This window comes from Panicum virgatum, chromosome 2K (assembly GCF_016808335.1).
Source record: "Panicum virgatum strain AP13 chromosome 2K, P.virgatum_v5, whole genome shotgun sequence".
Lineage (NCBI taxonomy): Eukaryota > Viridiplantae > Streptophyta > Magnoliopsida > Poales > Poaceae > Panicum > Panicum virgatum.
In genome coordinates this window covers 62,382,488-62,401,476 of record NC_053137.1, presented here as the reverse complement: position 1 = coordinate 62,401,476, position 18,989 = coordinate 62,382,488, and the positions used below count along the sequence as shown (strand labels likewise).

Here is an 18,989-nt window from a genome sequence, read left to right as displayed (position 1 = left end):
TTTTGCTTGGTTTCTTCGCCGTTACTCTGTTGCTGATCACGTTTTGCTCGCTAAGAAAAACAGAGTATCTGCGCGTTAGCCGCCGGGTCTCGCTCGCCCGTGATGTTTGACTGTGGCGGCTATTCGAATCATCTTGTTCTTATTCTTATCTGATGATCGACCTGACATTTTGCTGGGAAGATGGAGGCGGCACTGCTTGATGCTTGACTTCCGGGGTCAGCATCAGCAATCCAGCTTTACGCTGTTCTTTTTTTTTCCTGGCCTTCGAGATGGGTCTGCTTTTTCAGCCTGGATAATTGGGCACGTTCACACAGTACAACAGTGACACGTTCCTATTTCGGGTTGCACAATACGGTATGTTTAGACTTTAGAGCTTAGGGAGTAGTGAGGTTCGCTTATGTTAGGAAAAAAAAGTTGCCACGTTATGTTGGACGGGGCAGTGTCCGTGGGCTGGCTAACTCACAACTCATGCCGTGGCACGCATCCGCGACCCTGCACATGACAAAGCCTCCCACTCCCAAACTACAAAAAGAAAAGGAAAAAAAAATCCAATGCTTGGGCCGAAGATGACACGTCATCGCCTTAGTAGTTGGTAGACGCTCTAATCACCCGAGAGCACACGTAATTGCGCACGGCAACCTTGTCATCCGGACAGAGTCACACTTGTGCTCAAGTTGCCGCTGGTACACGCCTCCAATTCTTTTTCTTTCTTTTGAAGGGGAAGCAGGATCACTACTATTTCATATAAGGAGAAGTCTCCAGTTCTCCGTCTGAAGGAACTGACGCATGAATCACGGCTAGACGCTCGAGACCAAGCGGGCATTTCCTTTTCACGGGGTGTGATGAGTGTTTGGCAGTAGCAACCCAGCGTATGCGCGTTCATCAGCGAGGTGTGCGCACAGCAGCACGGCGCACTTTGTAGCGTCCACCCGTGGATGTGACGCGACTCGTCTCCAACCTCTTGCCGGCTCGAAACGAAACATCGCGTGAGTCCAGCCCAGCCACGATTTCGCGTCAACGTGAGATCTGCATCGGCGTTTCGTACAGGTGCGAAACCTGGCGCAGAGCGCAGCAACTTCTCCGTGCATGTGCAGTGCGTGTCAGCGTAATAACTACAGAGTCTACTAGTACTAGCTGCGAACTCTGTGCAAACTAAGAAATATCTAGCCCCATTTGTCAGGGCTCCGCGAGCGGCTATGAAATCGGCTCCGGCTGTAGCCGTGCTAAACGGGCAGGGCCGGCCCTGACATTTTTTTTTGGCCCGGTGCGGAAAAAAAAATGAAGGCCCCCATTCACCATAAAAATACAAGATAATATTAAAAAATTCAGTGTCATTAACCAATCTCACACTAACAAGTTTAAAATACAAAAGAGAAATGTCTCTAGAGCATTTAAAACAATTTCTTCTAACAGTTCCTTGAAGGGTATGGTTTCTTTTTCTGAATAAATTTGTCCATAGCACCTTTCTGTGATTAAATCAACTCATCTTAACGTTTCTTTTTTCTTCTTTTCTCACTGCCGGATGCAAACTTTCTACTGGAAGACATGTGATTTAATTGGGTGACCCTACAAACTGAAAAGAAAACTATCATTGATACAAAAATCGAAATTAGTTTGAGTATATCTAACCGTACTGTTAGGAAAAAATAGACAAGGGAATGTGACTGAGGAAGATTTTGAACTTTGACCGGCAATGGCAAATTGGCAATCGGGCACAAGCTAGCAGCGGCAGTGATCTGCAGATTGCGCGGCGGCCTGCGACAGAGTGTCTCGCGAGTCGCGACGCGAAGAAGTCGAGGAGGGCAGGAGGCGCAACGAGGCGGGCAGCCGGATGGACGGCGAAGTCGATCGATCGATCTTCCTCTTTAACAGGCCTACTTGTGACTAGCTGGGCTTAGTTGATACTTGTGAGGCCTATTAGCACACTAATTTTTAGAGGCCCCCTAATTCCTGAGGCCCAGTGCGGTCGCACCGCTGGCACTGGCCCAGGGCCGGCCCTGTAAACGGGGTGCTTCACCCTCGGCTCCACCTCCAAAGCCTCGAAAAAAAAACTCTATGAAGCATTTTGGGGGAGGCGGAGTCAGAAAATGTGGGGGTCTGGCTCCTCCACACATTTTGCCAACCCTGCCCCGGGTGCCCGCGGCAACACAGCAGCGAAAGGAGGACGGAGGAACCCGCGGCAGCAGGGGGAGGAGGTGGGCGGAGGTGCATACGGGAGGCTGGGCGGCGGATGCAGCTCGAGGCGTGGCGGGCCACGGACGGAGGCCGGGCTGTGGCGCGGCGGGCCATGGCGGGAGGCCAGCGACGGAGGGGGCCGGCGGCGGCGAGAGCGTGAGGTAGGGTGGAGACCGGTGACGGCGAGGGCGCTAGGAAGGAGCGCAGGGAACGGCGAGGGGCACGAGGTGGGGCTGGCCGCCGGTGGAAGGGAGGTGGGGCGGGCTGTTGGAGGGGAGGTGGAGTGGTGGAGGTGGAAGGAGACAGGGACGGAGAGGTGGGGCAAATAGATACGGACGAGAGGAGGAAAAAAAGGGAGCGAAAGAAAATAAGTGGAAAAAAAAAAGAAAAAAAAAGGTAAAAGACAAATATAGGAGAGGTTAATTTAAACATTTTATAATCTTATTTTTGTCAAATGTTTTTTAAAATAGCTTATTCTTCAAAAAAAACCGCTGCACTAGAGAAATCGAAGTTGGAGTCATTTTTTAGAAGCCGAAGCTCTGCCAAAACCCTTAGAATCAAAGAGAGAGAATTTGACGCGGGAGGCGGCCTTCACCGTGTCACGCTCCAATCGCCCAACAGCACTACAGGTCTACAGCAGTACAAGGAAGCGCGTACACCACGCCTTTCTTTCATTACCAGGCACTATGTCCCTTTTTTTGTTTTCTTTTCGATACTTTTTTTAGGGAAATCTTTTTGATATTTCACCATCTCCCTTTAAGGAGACGTTAACAGGAACCAAAAACTATAATGCATTTCTTTCATGATAAGGGCAAAGGGTATATTCTTGGGTAACCATGTCTGCTGGAAAGTTAACTTATGAGAATGCTGGTAGTGCTCTAGTGCAGGAAATTGTGACACCAGACCTTCTTTGGTAGTTTCTTGTGGACACTAGCTGTCTACATGCCAAAACATGCAAGAATTCTATTGTTTGGCAACATCAGCAGCATGGCCTCATTTGCTTTTGTCTGGACGGTGTGACGCTGTGTTTAGTCGGCGAAAAAGTTTAGGTTTTGGTACTATAGCACATTTCATTATTATTTTACAAATAATATCTAATTATAGACTAATTAGGCTTAAAAAATTTATTTCGTGCTAATCAGTTAGACTGTATAATTAGTTATTTTTTTCAACTGCATTTAATACTCCATACATGTGTCCAAAAAATCGATGTGACGGGTACTGTAGAAAACTTTTTGGAAACTGGCCCTGTTTAGTTTCCAAAAAAAAATTCTACAGTATCCGTCACATCGAATGTTCGGACACATGCATGGAGCATTAAATATAGTTAAAAAACAACTAATTACACAATCTAACTGATTAGCACGAGATGAATCTTTTAAACATAATTAGTCTATAATTAGATATTATTTGTCAAATAATAATGAAATGTGCTACAGTATCAAAACTCAAAATTTTTTACCAACTAAACACAACAGGGCCACCTTAAGTTCTGGACTCTGCAGTTAAGTGCGATTCCCAATTCCATCACTTTGGGCAGTCTGGCGCTCCTACTATTCGGCTGGATCCCTCACTTCCATGTAAAATTCATCCATAAATGAATCTTTTTTTTTGAAACAAGGCAGCAATATATTAATTTAACAAGTCATTACAGAGGATAGTCTGGATAGGTTCCGGAGCATCATTAGACCACATCGAACCAGCACTTTGATGAGCTAATCTAGCTATTACGTGAGCTGCCTCATTACATCCTCTAGGAACATGGATGAAAACAAAAGAAGTCCCTCTAACTAAATTCTTAATATCTCTGATAATGGGACCAACCAGGGATCTATCCATCCCAGGAGCTTTAATCTTTCTAACAAGATTTAAGCAATCCGAGGCTACTATAACATGCTGGAGATTCATATCTTTTACATAGACAACTGCATATCGAACTGCTATTGCTTCAGCCAGTTCAGGATCAGCAGCAATGTACATTTTTTGGCAAGCAGATATAAACTTCCCAAAATGATCACGAATGACAACACCCATTCCTATAGAGGGCGGATCATTGAAGATTGCTGCGTCTACATGGGCCATCATCCATCCATCCGGCGGAGTCCATTTTGAAACAAAGTTATTAGACTCACACCTATGGTATGTTGATGGTTTAAATATGTGCAGCAGGATAATCTCCACATAAATGCATCCATAAATGAATCTGTACTCGCATGATGGCATCCAATTTCTTGCCGGCCTCAGAAACGTCGCGTGCTTCCGCGGGCACACTTCGACGCAAAAGATACTCCCTCCATACCCACAATTCTTGACGTTTAGGATATGATTGTGGTAACCAAGGAGTCATTAGTTAGAGGTAATTTTTCCCTGTCTACCCCTATTAAATGTAGTTGTGGTATGCTTCACCCGAGAAACAAACCAAGGGCGGACTAGCTAGCCCAGCGTGGTGGCTGCTGTCACCGGCGTGGCACGGGTTCGATTCCCCGCGGCCTCAAAATTTTTTGCCGCGCGCTCGCGTTTTCGCTGGTAGTTTTTGGTGCCGCTCCTTGTTTTCGGCTTGGACGACGGTTGGGTCCGTATATTTATACGCCTGGCCGGATTGCAACACAAACAAAACACCCGCACAAATGGCCTTCGATCTAAACGTGCCTGTACTGGACCTCAACGAGCCTCTACTGGAGGACATCGGTAAGTTTGCTTCTTTTCTTGCTTCTTTGCTTTCTTGTTTCCTTGCATCCTTGCTTCCTTGCTTTTCGATCGGTAAGTAGAACATGTTGTAGATGACGACGACACCGCACCCTTGCCGGCGCTCGAAGACGACGGCGGCGGCATCGATGAAGTTGATGACGACGGCGGTGACTCGACGGAGTCGGCGACCTCCAGAACGGAGTCCGCGACTAGCTCGACGGAGGCCAGCACCAACTCGACGGAGTCCGCGGCGACCTCGACGTCCGCGGAGACCGGCTGGACCTCCTCGGCGACGAACACGTCCTCGGCGAACGTCTCATCCGAGTCTGCGGACACCGACGCCGAGCTGTGATCGAGCTTCCGGCTGGAATCCATGGCGGCGCTTGGCCAAATGAAATGGAGCGAGGGATATTCCTGGCTGCGCGTGGAGACGGAGCGCGAGGGAGGCGCGCGATCAATGCGCGCGGGAGAGAAACAGGAGAGCCGGCCCACGCGCGATATCAATGCTACTGCCATGCGGGAGTGGAGCGGACGGCATGCATGCGGGAGTGGAACCGAATGGACAGGGGCAATCGCGTCAAACCAGTTTCCCGCGCTGCCAGAACGTCAACTTTTGAGAAAACGCGCATGTAGGCTAGAACGTCAAGAATTATGGGTATGGAGGGAGTACTAAATTCGCAATGCATGTGCAGGCATAGGTACCAGCTTCTCAAAGAAAAGAAAAAAAGCTCTGCCTGACCTCAGCGCGGAAGAAAAGCCTCGCCAATGATTTCAGCATCTCGTACACGGGAACTAATATTCTCCATGATTTGCTCTTTGTACCAGGAAAGGTAGAAAAGCCTTAGCCTTTGATCTCATCAGAACAAAGTCATTATCAGAAGCTTAAAAAAAAAAACCAAAGCTCTTGGTTGGCAGCAAAACTAAAACCTCTCGATCCAGCTGGCCGATAACAATTCTGCCTCTTTTTGCAGACTCACGCCCACGAAATAAAAGCACCTTTACCTTTCCCCAAGCACAACGAATGATCAGCCAGATATAATACCTCATATTACTGTCTTTTCGAGAGTACTTTGACAGCTATTTGATAGAGCCCGTGGTTTAACTAGTTCTTTTACAAAAAAGCCAAAAAAGGTAACTGCATAACCTCTATTTGGCAATATTATTTGCTTGTTAATAAGGTACACATAGAATTCAATCAGCTATTTGTTATCTGCCTCATTTCTATGGTGAAAACAGATTTCAATCACACATGCAAATGTGAAATAATTATCGCTCAAATTCACTCAGTAAAAGTTATTCTGTTTCTGTCTGAAATTGTGCTTTTGGCAAGGAGCAAAATTGATATAATCATTGCTGACATCTCAAGTTGCACTAAGTCTCATGAATATTGTGTCATCTGATGACAAAGTTGTTCGTTGTAACACCAGCATGCTTTGGCTGGAGCTGCTTTATGTAATACTTGGATCCACGGGACAAATTGATACGTTTTCTCCTCTGCTCAGGAATAGACTCAATAGAGCACTCAGAGAAACCACGCCGCACAAACCTGAAAACATATCAAAATGAGGTACACGGTCGAAGTACACCAAAAGCCAAAAATCAAAACAATATTATACTCTGCACATAGCTGGACTTCAATGTTGGTTTTCCCATGTGATTTGTACTTCAATATTCAGTAACTGTAACAGATCCTAACAAAACCATGTGAAAGCAGAATTCAAGATACTCATGTAGATTCTCAAAAGATGAAAAAAAAATGAAACGAGTCAAGTGGATAAAGAAACATTGCACAGAGCAGACCGACCAAGAGACTGCATTCAATGCATTCTGTAGCCATATGCCCCACAAAATGTTGATAGACCCGATACTAACCAGGAACCATAGTAATTCTACATAAACTAAGGTAACAGAAAACAGCCATTGAGTTAGTCAAAGCTTTTGGGCCATCAATGTAATTAGTCAAGAGAAAGAACCAAGGTGTACCAGTCTGCAGTCCGCGTAGTAAGCAAGAATAATTTCTCAAGACCAAGAGATAACGCCACCTTCTCGACATAATCTGAAGCACAATAATAACCATGAGGTAAAGCAAAAAAAAATGATTGATTAGCCAGTTATAGAGAAAATTCAACCGAATCGAACTCTTTTTAACAAGAGAGAGAGGACACACTAACTGCAAAGCTGAGGAATTCGAAACAGTTATGAATTAGAGAGCAGAGACCCCAACTTTAACACCACACTTTATTGGTCAGTGGAACCTTCTCCTAATCTAATCTTTAAGGATTGCGTATGCACGTGAGAAAGAGGGGACAGGAGCATGTGCGCATGGTGTTGGGTAAATGATTGCAATAACTAGTGGAGAACAGATTCTGTTTATCCATGTAGCAATGAACGTACCAAGTAACTTGTCCCCCTGACCTCTTCCTCGGCATTCTTCAGATACAGCAATTGCAGCAACTTCACCAGATTTGTCCTCAGGAAACGGAAACAGAGCAGCACAAGCGATGATTGAACCGTCTCTTTCAACAACATAAAACGAGTTCAATGCTTCAAGAAGCTGCAGATAATATAAAAAGAAAGACCCATTTTATCAGTAGTAAGCATGAAGAGAACACAGTTAAACCCACTAAGTACAGAACAACATTATAATCAAAAGTGTTTATAGTTAACACACCTCTGTATCCGTTCTCCGCACCAGAACACCAGAATCCTCCAGTGGCCGAATAATTTTTCTTATGCCAAGAAGATCTTCGGCTGTAGCCATCCTTGTTCCTTCATAAACATCCCTGAAAACATGTGGTAGGGAATAAACCATGATTCCCATGATAGCTTGTAGATGTTAGATTCCAAAAGCCGCCCATTTCTCCATAAAATATTCATGCCCAACATTTGTTACCCAAGCACAAATTTTATTTCTCGTATCAATTTTTTTAGCAATTAAGGACTACAAAAAGGATGGCAATACATGTTTAAGAAAAGCTTCCATGCTGATAAAAGATAATGCAGGCACCGGACTATTTGCATGAACATTAGAGCAACAAATTTGAGCAAAAATTTGATAGAAGAGCTTTAGAATACCTAGCTATCATTGTTCCTGCACCATCTCTTGTAAACAATTCTAATAGCAGTGATCCATCTACAGTTCCATCTATGATATGAACTCTTTGAACACCACCCTGACATTTGGATGAAACAAATGGTCAACAGATAGTCAAGCCTAACAAATAGAGGCTTTCGTGCCAATAGTAAGCTTACACCTTCCAAAACTATATAAGTATATAGTTCCGCTGTTCATTAGACGGACATTGCTGGCTTTGTAGAAAGAGAAAATGCAAATAACACAGCACATGTTGCCACCGCCTCAAACTAATCTCAAGCTCTGAAGTCTGGTCTCAAGAACTTCATGGCTACATGCAGTAGTACTGAGCAAGACCATATTATCATACAGGCTACAATAAATAATGATACACTAACTCATATCCCATTGGACAAGAGGGTGCTAGCTCTCCATGCTTCTACCCTTAATATATTACTGTCCATTTCCCACAAAACTCATATCCCAATTCCAATTCCATCATTGTATACCACAATCCAAATGGCCATTAAGTTGAGATGCTGCATATGTATTCCAACATGCCACCTTCCTTACATGGGGAAAAAAATCAAGTAGCATGAGATTGCATGGCCCGTTCATGGTAGCCCATCAAACATGCATGCAGATCTAACATGAGATAGCGCATGATCATAGAATTATATTAATCAATCACCCTTATTGTAGCTAGCAATTTCAGCAAACAATTTTTGCTACATTGGATAACATATTTAGTTATTTACGTATGTTATACATGTAAAGCACTCTAGAAAACTATTAATCTTCAGCTAGAATCATAGAATTTAATTTAATAAAGAATGTGAAGTGAAAGGCGAAACACTTACATGACACACATATGCTGCTGCGGCCAACTCAGAAAGATAGCCATTTGATCTACTTAACCGCTCTTCACCACCAATAGCAAATCCTTGCTCACCAGAATAAATACCATTTCCATTGTTAAAACCCAAACCGTTTTGAAAAGAAGCAGTATATCCGTTTACATGAGTTCTGGCACCCATTGATGGTTCATAGACTCCCTTGTGTCGAGAATTGATACTCTCCTCATCCACAACCTTAACATAATTTGCAGCAATATCACTTTGCTTAGCACGTTTTCTAATCAACAAATCAGCTTCCTCAATAGACATGAAATGAATGACTCGTCCATGCTCGTCAAATATTTGACCATCTACAATGCACACAAGTTTATCTGCCGCCATTGCTAGAGCACATGCAGTAGCAACCTCATAGGTGCTGAATATTTTCACAAAATAAATTATTTAGTATTAAAGCTCCAACACATACAAATAAGTAGGTGTTATAGTAATTTTTGCAAGTAAGATAAGACAATTGCTCATATCTTTCTTATCATATTATACACACATTGATGTTAAAAAATAAGGAAATTAAAAAGTAAGAAAATGACATACTTGCAATTTAACACTTCTCCTGAACTCGAGTATCCCATGTTACTGACAACAACTATGCTATCACTGTCAAGCCTCTCTCTTATCCGTGAAACATCTATTTTCTTAACTTCACCAGTGAATCCATAATCAATACCATTAACCACCCCTCTTCTCTGCCAAAGAAAGATACATAGATTGAATAGTATCATTGCAGGACCCCATGTCAAGTTTAACATAACTATTAAGTACAAAAACAGAGCAAGGAAATGATCTTAAGTAGTACGCATGCACTTATTTGTGAATCGTATGGTTTCACTTTGGGTTGACTTTATTATGTCGTAACAAAAAGAAAGAAAATTAGTGTTATCTGTCTTATGAAGAGCTATTTATAACCATTGAAGTTGCACATAGGATATGCTATAAAAGATAATATAAAAATCAGATAAAAAACAGATATTCAAAAGCCCAGTTACTTATACATATTCACCTTAGCACCGAGAAAGTTGCCACTTGCAATGTTATCCACAAGACCATGCCAACGTCCAATAACACCATGTCTACGGAGATTTAACATTGGAGGACCAGGAGAAAGTTTTGCTTCTATTGTCAATCGTATTCTGCCAGCTGCCTCCATTGCAGCTTCTAATGAATCAGAATCAGTAATTCTGTACTGACCAACATACTTCGCCTTCTTCCCTACATGATTTTTCATAAACTGAGAACATGCACTACCAGGAAAAAAATAAAAGATGCATAGATGTATTAAGAATCGAAAACAACCAAAGTTAGCAGTTCTGGAAGCTTAACAGGTCAAGTTTAGCAGTCAATTATATGCCACAGCAGCTAAACGATTCTCTAAACTTTCTTATTGTATTTCTTTTAATACGCTTAGTAGTCATCCTTTATTTTATATTTGTGCTAAAAAAAGTCAAGTATATATAGAAATCTACACCTATGAATCACCAATACTTCTCTAGCCCTGTCGTACCCGTATCCGATACGCAGATACGTATCCGATAGGCTGTCGGGAAGTATCGGATAATAATGGAATTAAAAATAAATAAATAAATTCTTAATACTCGCCAATACGCGTATCGGGACCTTTTTAGGCTTGTTTTCCTTTTGTTATATGATGCATTAATGTAGTAATATTTTAATCTTCCGAATATAACTACATATCTCATTCTCAAAATTAATTCTATATATATCTCATTCTCTCCCATATACAATTATTTATATATTTAGATAATTATTAATACATATATATATATATATTAGCCGTATCGGTGTATCTGTATCTCGAATTGGTGATACATAGATCTACACCAGAAGGATAAGAAGCGAATTCCAAGCTTTTTAAATTTCATAGTCGTTTTTGTGTAGCACATGAATTGGCACAGAACTGACCTCTTTCTGACAGAAGCTTATCAATTTGAACAAGTGTTCCAGGGACAAGAACAAATTTGATCCCCAGACCATGAAGAAGTGAGATGTCCTGCATATTTGAGAAAAGATAGTACTGTTGGTATTGGGAAACAGGAATCCCTGTAACAAAAGCCTAAAATCATTAACTTCAGGAGTAAGGTTATCATTAACCTAACCCCTGAAAAGCATCGATGCTTTCTATCCTTATTACTTGGTAATGTTGATTTTTCTTACGGGTCTCCGATTCAAATTGTTATGACGTCTAGATAAAGCAATTGTCCTACCTACCGCAATTTTCTTAAGGATATAGAAGGAGGTCAAATACACTCTGAACAAATAATCAGATGAATCCGAAATACAGCAAAGCAAACAGCAAGAGCAAACATCTCAAATTCCTAATACCTGAAGAACACGGTCAAAATGTGGCCCGGACACCACCTCGCTGGAGATAACGACCACGAAGGTGCTCCCGCGGTGCCCCCGGATGTACGGCCACGCCTCCCGAAAGAACCCTACAAACTCCTCCCCGGGGTCTACGGCGCCGCCGCCGCCGCTGGAGCTGGAGTTACCAATCGCGCAGCACCGGACGCCGTGCCCCCGCCAGCGGCGCGTAACGGCTACCCGTCGCAGTCTCCCAGAGGGGAGTCCATTCGCGGCGGCCCGGGCCGCGGGCCGCGAGATCTCGCCGGCGAGGCGCCCCCCGGGTGCCCAAGTGGCCATGTAGAAGCTTCGAACCCTAGGGAAGTAGGGGTCGGTCGGAGAGGGAAAAGGTCATGTGGTTTTGCCGCGACGAGGCTGTTGTTTCGGAAAATAGCCAATGGCGCGTATCCCTGACCACAGTTTGGGCTTTTGCGAGTGCCAGAAAGATGTCGCGCTTTTTTCTTTTTTATATTTTTAAAAAATAAAAATTTCAAAAATATATGTCTGCTTTGAAATATTTCAAAAATACCCCCGGTCGCTCATAGGGCAACAGGCCTTAAGTGTAATTTTTTTTCTTCAAATTCGCAATGAGATCTCTAGAAAAAAAAAAGCTCTGTCACCCCCAACGGGCGACAGGCCCTATATATGCCGCCATTCACTTTGTCATTTGAGCCTGCTATATGCCGTCATTCCCTTTGTCATTTGAGACTAAAAATTCAGGAAAAAATAGAGGGGTGAGAAGAAGAAAAACGGCGAAGCTCTGCCGAATTGCGTACTTTTTGAAATGGTGGAAGGACACTGCTATTGGGTCACGTATGTCTGGGCAAAGAATGTCACATTTGAGAAACCCGTGATCGCCGTGCTGAGCAGTGGCAACCTGTGATCTCGTACTCGCAGCTACATACACTATGGTTCCTATTTTGAGCTATTCGAGCGTGTAGTCGTCATCATCGTCGGCAGGATCTCGGCCGCTAACTCCTACCGCACCTAACTTGTCCTTCATTAAAACATGGGAAAAATCGCAAGAACTTCCCTTATTTCACGAGCATTATGAAACCCACAAACATAATAAGTTCATCAATAGTATGAATAGAAACAAATGACAAGTAAACTAGCACAATCATAAACATCGGATACAAATAAGCGGTCCACAGCTATCTCATTACAAATAAACATCAGAGATACAAACATCAGATATATCTAACCACCCCTAGGGCGTCGGACCCTCTTAGCCCTCTGCTGGGCACGGACATGGCCCTCGGAGTAGGTGAGAACATCCGGAGACCTCATCTGTCGCTCAAGACGCGCAAGGGGCTGAGGTGTCTGCTGCTCAGAGATCCCAAGTGGTGCTCCTCCTAATTGTGAATACCCAAGACATCGGGGTCACCTTGCGCGGCAGACTCTTCTGGACTCAAGCTGTCGAAGTCGTCTAAGGTGAAGGTCTCGTTATTTGGTCGAAAGGAGGAAGAAGAAGGTCCGGCGCCCGCATGGGGGTAGAATCCTACGCAAAAAATGTGTATGTTAGCGTACGCTCGTATATTTTATCATGATGTGTAGAAACCGAAATACGAACATAAACTAACCTGTGTAGGCCGGTATATGTGGCCCCGGTACCATCCCTGGATACGGTCCGCCAACTGGTGCTGTCCCTCTAAACATTCCAGTATGGCCGAACGCAGTAATTGGATCGTATCCTGTATGTGATATTAGTAAATATGTAGGAACACTTGATGTAATTTTAAAGAGATATGTACGTTACCTGCACTTGGGAAGAGCTACGACGTCGGCCCGTGCACGGTCGACGGACACGGGAACGACGACGAGGCCTGAGACGACCCGTGGCTGTCTTCGTACTGCGCACGGCTTCCGAAGTTGTGCACTACCTGACGCAATTGATCACGCTGCCTCGACCATGCCTTTGTCTGCTCAAACTGGGTCATTGGGGATCCGGCACGTACCCTCGTCAAGTAAGTCGAGCAATCTGTCTCCATCATGTTGCAAAGGCGAAGCTGCATCAATTCAGTAAAGGTACAGTTACAAACACATGAATTATCTTATGAATATAATTATATATATATATATATATGATCAAGAGACTCACCGCGTCAGCTAGTGACTCCACGTGGTGCCGGGCATAACCATCCTGAGGCCTCGTCTGGTGTGGCTGCGGGTGAGTGTCAACAAAAACCAGCTAGTGACTCCATGTTGCAATTTCAGTATTGATTGCAGGATACCTGCATGCCTATCACTAATAAGGCACACATCTGGGCGTGCAGCAACAACATGAATCTTCACTCGTTCAAGGAACCAATACCAACTGTCTATGTTCTCATTCTCAATAAATGCAAATGCAAGCGGAACTATTTGGTTGTTGCAATCTACACCGATTGCGGTGAGTATCTGACCTTTATACCTTCCAGTCAAAAATGTGCCATCAATGCAGATCACCGGAAGACAAAACTGAAATGCTCTAACACAAGCACCTATGCAAAAGAAGGCTCGTTGCATAATTCTTTGTCCCCTGGTCACGGCTGGTACGAGGTATGTGTTATAAAAGCTTCCAGAATTTCTAGCAGCAACCTGCGATAACATACGAGGTAGGTTATCATATGAAGCCTCGTATGTGCCGAACCGCATCTCCAACACCCTTTGTTTAGCCCTTCATGCCTTCAAATAATTGATGGTGTACTGGTAAGTCTGCTCAATGTGTCGAACAATCATTTTTTGGCTCATAATTAAGGTTGTCCATAATAAACCCATACATTTGCTTTGCAACAAAGTCGCATGATATATTGCGATGCGAGGGAAGAACTTCTGACAGCAAACAAGTGTGCTCTGTGACAATGGAACATTTCCAGTTGGACTTCCATTTTCCCTTGAATGCATGTACTCGCCATGGACATCCATCATTCACACACTTCACCTCATATTCTTTACTGCCAGATTTTACGACTCTGAATTCTCGTTTCAATGATATTGCCCATAGTCTCACAGCATCTTTTACGGCTTCAATGTTTGGATATGTTGCACCTTGCACTACCTCATTCCCACTGTACTCGCACTCCTGATTTCGTACATCTTCTGCGACATGACTGCCAAAACCATGCTCCTTCCACTTTTTTGGCAATGAGTATTGCTCGTCATCAGATGAGCCCTAATATTCTTTCATCTCTATTGCGGTTTGGTCTTCTGCCTCCATCTCGTCCACAATGCTATGTATCCTCTCTCCCTCATCAGTAAGGCGCTGTGGTCGTTTTGGTTCCCTGTCTCTTCTGACTCATCTTGATCAACATAATTGGTCTCTCTTTGAATACTCGAAGTTCCTTGATCTGCACAATGTTGGATTTCATTTTGTGTCTTCTCCCGGATTTGAACAAGAATGGCCAGAGGCCACCCACGCTTTAGAGCTGCTTGCATGTACTTCTGCCAGTCATCAGTGCTGTGTATCATCATCAATTAACATAATTCACTTTCTACCTCCAATTAACAAGAGACTGGACAGTGATCACATGTGTCAACGGATCAACATGGAACCCACGCTGCAGCCACTTAAATATGGAACCAAAACTCCTTTCCAGAGGTTTATCTATGCCACTAGATGTGCGCTTAAAGGCAGAAAGATCTACTCCATTTGGCCCATACATAACATTGTATTCACCATAAAATACTTGAAACTGTATCTTGGTCGACATATCTGTATATCACATAATACTTACCGAGTTATACTCTTTACTTCACTACCATATTCAATAATCCGTAAAAACTAAGTATGAAATTCAACTACAACGTATAAGTATTCATAACTACGTGATGACACTCAAATTCTATACTGCATATGCCAAATTCTATTCTAAATCATAATTAATTTATAAACACGTCTCTAATAGTACTGCAATTGTAATAATAAATGCGTAGAACTAATTTTCTAAACTAATTTACTACTATGTAACTACAAACTAAAGTATCATTAAACTCCTACTTAAATAGTTTTACTATAGCACTAATTAAATTAAATTACTCACCCATACTTAAATTACTCATACTTAAATACGTAGTACTTAAATATAACAATATATAAAATAAATGTACCAACCTGCAGATCACAAGTGCTGAATCCGGCAGGGCTTCGCCGCTTTCCTTCTCCTCACTCCTCTCTTTTTTTCTGGATTTTTGGTGGAATTTTCGGGCTCAAATAAGGAGGGAAGGGGAGGGTTGGAGCTTATATAGGGGGCCATACCCCGGTCGCCCGGGGGGGCCACAGGCCCCCCTGCCGCGCCCGTGGGCTGGGCCCAGCGGTCGCCCGAGGGGGGAGGCGACAGGCCCCCTGTCGCCCGTTGGGGGGGGGGGGCGACAGGGCCTTTTTTTTAGGGACCTCATTGCGAATTTGAAGAAAAAAAATTACACTTAAGACTTGTCGCCCTATAGGGGGCGACCGGGGGTATTTTTGAAATATTTCAAAACGAGCATATATTTTTGAAATTTTTATTTTTTAAAAATATAAAAAAGAAAAAAGCGCAAAGATGTGACCGGGAAAACTAAATAATTGGGCCGTTCTAGGCCCAGATAATGGGGCTCGAATTAATTCTGGCCCATGATCATTTAGCCCTTCAACTCTGTTGGCCCAAATATGCTCTTTATATTTTTAGGGCCCGGTTGTGGTGTGATCTTTGTTTTCCTGAGCTGTGTAGCAAGAAATTGGTCACAGATGTAGTGAGACTGCAAATGAGGAAACTGAAACGGAGTCGCAAGTAGAATAAACTCCTTTTCTCGATCTCAAGAAAATAACGATCCAAGCCATGCTATACAAACACGTTGCGAAAAAAGATCGTCTACAAAAATCTACATGCAACGAGTACTAATTAGTACTGCAGTGTCGGTCACCAGTGCGCATGAATGAGCTGCGGGCCGACAAGCTCGCATAACTGTAGCATATGGCTCGCTCACCCCGTCGTCAGTCGTCACCAGCTGTAGCGCAGCCAGCGCGCCCAGCATGCGGCGGCAGCGCCGGATCACGCTAGCTCCAATCCACGCATGCAGCGCAGCCTGCCTCCCCTGCGGTCGTCGCAGCAGCCAGCCAGCGCGCCTCCTCGCGCCGCGCGCCGCGCCCCGGCCCGCCCACTCGCCGCGCGCGGCATGCGTCGGCCACGCGCTGCCGCGCCCGCCAATGGCAGGGCGGCCACTCGTCGCCCGCTCCCTGCCCGCTCGCCACGGCGCGCAGCACATGCCGCGCATGCAGCGGAAAACGATTAAAGAGATCGCGCGCCGGTAGCATCCAAAAGGGGCTCTCGGTTCTTGGGCGGGGAGACGAGGACGCGCCCCGCCCCGGCTGGTCTCGCGCGCGGCCGGCTGGCTACCGGAGCTAGCTAGGCCCGTGGCTGCGTCTGCGTTCCAGTAGGGCTCCATAATGCGCGCATGCATGCGTATGTGCTCCACTTCCACGTGTGGTGGGTCGTGTACGAGGAGGGGGTGAAGGCACCGGCCTTACGTGTCCGTGGATGCGATACGCCCACCCAGCCGATCCTGAAGGGGGTAATACATGTCGAGAAATTTTGAATTTCCGTATGTGCTTCCAGTTCCCGAGGAACTGTAAACTTGAGCTAGATGCATTGCACCGACGACGCATGCAAGCGCTCTAGCCTTATCGCACGCCACGTGTTCAACAGCTCAAAGACGGCTCGTCACTAACGTTTTTTTATAACAGTCACTAACGTTCAATACTTGAAGGGATGACACATTCGTCATTGCAGCTAGATCTAATAGATTTCTCTAAGAGTTTTTCTCAAAGATATAAGTATAGATGCAGATCGGCCCCATATGATCGTTCCAGAACAATAGATCTCTTGGTTTGGCACAAGAGTGAAGCGCTTGCACTTACTGGAGCATATACGAAGCTGGTTGGCGGGCAGTGCCGCAATACTGGCCAATGAGACACCTAGCGGCGCCCACGCGACCACGCCATCAATGGCCCGCGCGCCAGCCAGCCAGCCAGTACCAGCGGCCCGGCCGGCGGAACGCTCCACGGGGGACGAGGCGCGCGCGGCATGGCGAACGCGAGCCGAAGCGGCCAAGCGACCCGCATGCAGAGCCCCCTCGCCCAGTCGCCCTCCCCCCGTCACCCATAGCCTGCTCGCCGCCTCCTCCCACTGGAACCCACCCAACCCAAGCGCGCGCCCCCCCGCGACTCGGCTCCGCCTACGTGTCGGCCGCGTCCCCGCGCGGTCGCCCACGTACCCCGCGCCGCCTTCCCACGTGCCCCTCCCTCTGCGCGCGTCCGATTGGCCGCCCCGCCCTTCTTAACCCGCGCTTGCCCCGGGCCGTGACGGGCCGTGCTCCGCTCCGTCTCAGGGTCTCCCTTCTCACTCGAGTAGTCGAGTGGTCGAGTCCACTGACCACTGACCTCGACCCTGAGCCCCGTGAGCCCGCCGCAGCGCTGCTCGCCATGGCCATGGTGCAGCCTGCGGACCCGGCCGTCAAGGCCAACGAGATCCTGGCGCGGTTCCGCCCCATCGCGCCCAAGCCCGCACTGGCGGCGGCCGCGGCGTCGCCGGTGGCGCAGGCTGCGGCCGAGGGCGTGGTGGCCGCCAACCGCGTGCTGTGCCAACTGCAGAGCAGGCCGTGCCGCGCGCGGAAGCGCGGCCGCCCGAACGTCGTGCCCGTGTCCCCGAAGTCGCCCGCGCAGCCGGCCGCCAAGCGGAAGAGGGCGGCGGCGCCGTACCCGCCGCTCCGGTGCGCGGCGGCCACCGACGCGGTCGCGACGGCGACGAGGGCGCATGTGTCGGTGGTCGTCCCGGGCAGTGCATGCCTCCCCCTGGCGTCGCTACCGCCGGCGGACACGGTCGCCGAGGACCTGGTGAAGGTGGCGGCGGAGGAGAGGGACGTGCCCGTGGAGCGCGACCTGCTGCGGAAGCTGCTGGAGCCCAAGGTGATCTCGCCGCGGGCGGTGCGCCCTGTGTTCTCCACCATCCACGTCGAGTGCATCCGCCGCACCGACGCGACCTGCACCGACGCCGTCTCGAAGACGGCGGCGGAGGTGGAGGCGGAGCTTGAGGCCGACGCGCTCCCGGCGGTGGTCTCCGACTCGGGCAACCGCGTCCGGCTGGTGAACGACGCGTACAAGGAGATGGTGGGGCAGCCTGAGTGCCCGTGGCTCGACGCCGTGGCCGCCGCGTCGAGGAGGATCAGCGGGGAGGTGGTGCTGCAGGTGGCCGAGGCAGCTTTGCTGCCGGAGCCCCACGAGGTGCTCACATGCACGGCCAGGATCGAGTGGGAGTACGGCGGGAGGTGTACCTGCATCATGGTACCGTGCGACGTCAGGCGTCTGCTGTGTGAGTCCAGGGACTACCTCTTCACCTGGAGGTTCCGCACCGCCGACGCCGACGTGTCCGTGGGCTGCCGCTCCGGCGACGGCGAGGCAAGCGATAGCTAGGAGAAGTTTTGTACCGCATCTTGCGTGACGCACTGCGGGGCGCCAAACCAAGTGCACAGGCTAAGCTGCATGTTAAGCTAGACCAGATTTCCTCTTTTGCAAAGTCCATAGGATGTAGACCCAGTTCTGAAATCTGGAGTACATATAAGCTGATGACAGGAGAATGCAAATGCAAGGGATAATGTAACTTGTACTTTTGTGAAACTGCTCGGTGTCAATTTGTACATGACTATCTGGTATGATAACGACAGGTTTGCTCATGGGCAACCGAGATTGGTCGCGGCTGGCATTTCATGGGCAGTAGATCGATATAGCCAAAAGCAAGTAACAGCATCATGACACGCTTTACCCTCTG

The 18,989-nt window shown here is 46.7% G+C and overlaps 2 protein-coding genes across 3 annotated transcripts; one reads left to right on the top strand and one right to left on the bottom strand.

The window, feature by feature from the left end:
- Positions 1–5,915: 5,915 nt before the first annotated feature.
- Positions 5,916–11,605, bottom strand: LOC120693079 (probable amino-acid acetyltransferase NAGS2, chloroplastic). Of its 2 annotated transcripts, XM_039976484.1 has the most exons (10): positions 11,191–11,605; positions 10,771–10,858; positions 9,851–10,059; positions 9,385–9,536; positions 8,797–9,208; positions 7,939–8,036; positions 7,535–7,646; positions 7,258–7,417; positions 6,847–6,919; positions 5,916–6,409 (listed from the first exon to the last, which is right to left on the bottom strand). In XM_039976484.1, exons 1-10 carry the CDS (start codon positions 11,506–11,508, stop codon positions 6,256–6,258), a joined length of 1,776 nt encoding a protein of 591 aa, XP_039832418.1. In that variant the 5' UTR covers positions 11,509–11,605; the 3' UTR covers positions 5,916–6,255. The 2 variants fall into 2 exon arrangements, with proteins under 2 accessions (XP_039832418.1, XP_039832423.1); XM_039976489.1 differs by lacking the exon at positions 9,385–9,536 and having other exon boundaries at positions 8,797–9,027; positions 11,191–11,598.
- A 5,849-nt stretch (positions 11,606–17,454) lies between these two features.
- Positions 17,455–18,905, top strand: LOC120696214. The gene has a single exon (XM_039979345.1). The coding sequence runs from the start codon at positions 17,648–17,650 to the stop codon at positions 18,632–18,634; it is 987 nt and encodes a 328-aa protein (XP_039835279.1). The 5' UTR covers positions 17,455–17,647; the 3' UTR covers positions 18,635–18,905.
- The last annotated feature ends 84 nt before the right edge of the window (positions 18,906–18,989 follow it).

Coding starts and splice junctions, on each gene's coding strand:
- LOC120693079 (XM_039976484.1), bottom strand. CDS start 11,508: ATGGCCACTTGGGCACCCGGGGGGCGCCTCGCCGGCGAGATCTCGCGG. Junction 8,037..8,796: donor CAGCAGCATATGTGTGTCAT/GTAAGTGTTTCG, acceptor TCCAAATGTCAG/GGTGGTGTTCAAAGAGTTCA. Junction 6,920..7,257: donor TCAGGGGGACAAGTTACTTG/GTACGTTCATTG, acceptor ATTGTGCTTCAG/ATTATGTCGAGAAGGTGGCG.
- LOC120696214 (XM_039979345.1), top strand. CDS start 17,648: ATGGCCATGGTGCAGCCTGCGGACCCGGCCGTCAAGGCCAACGAGATC.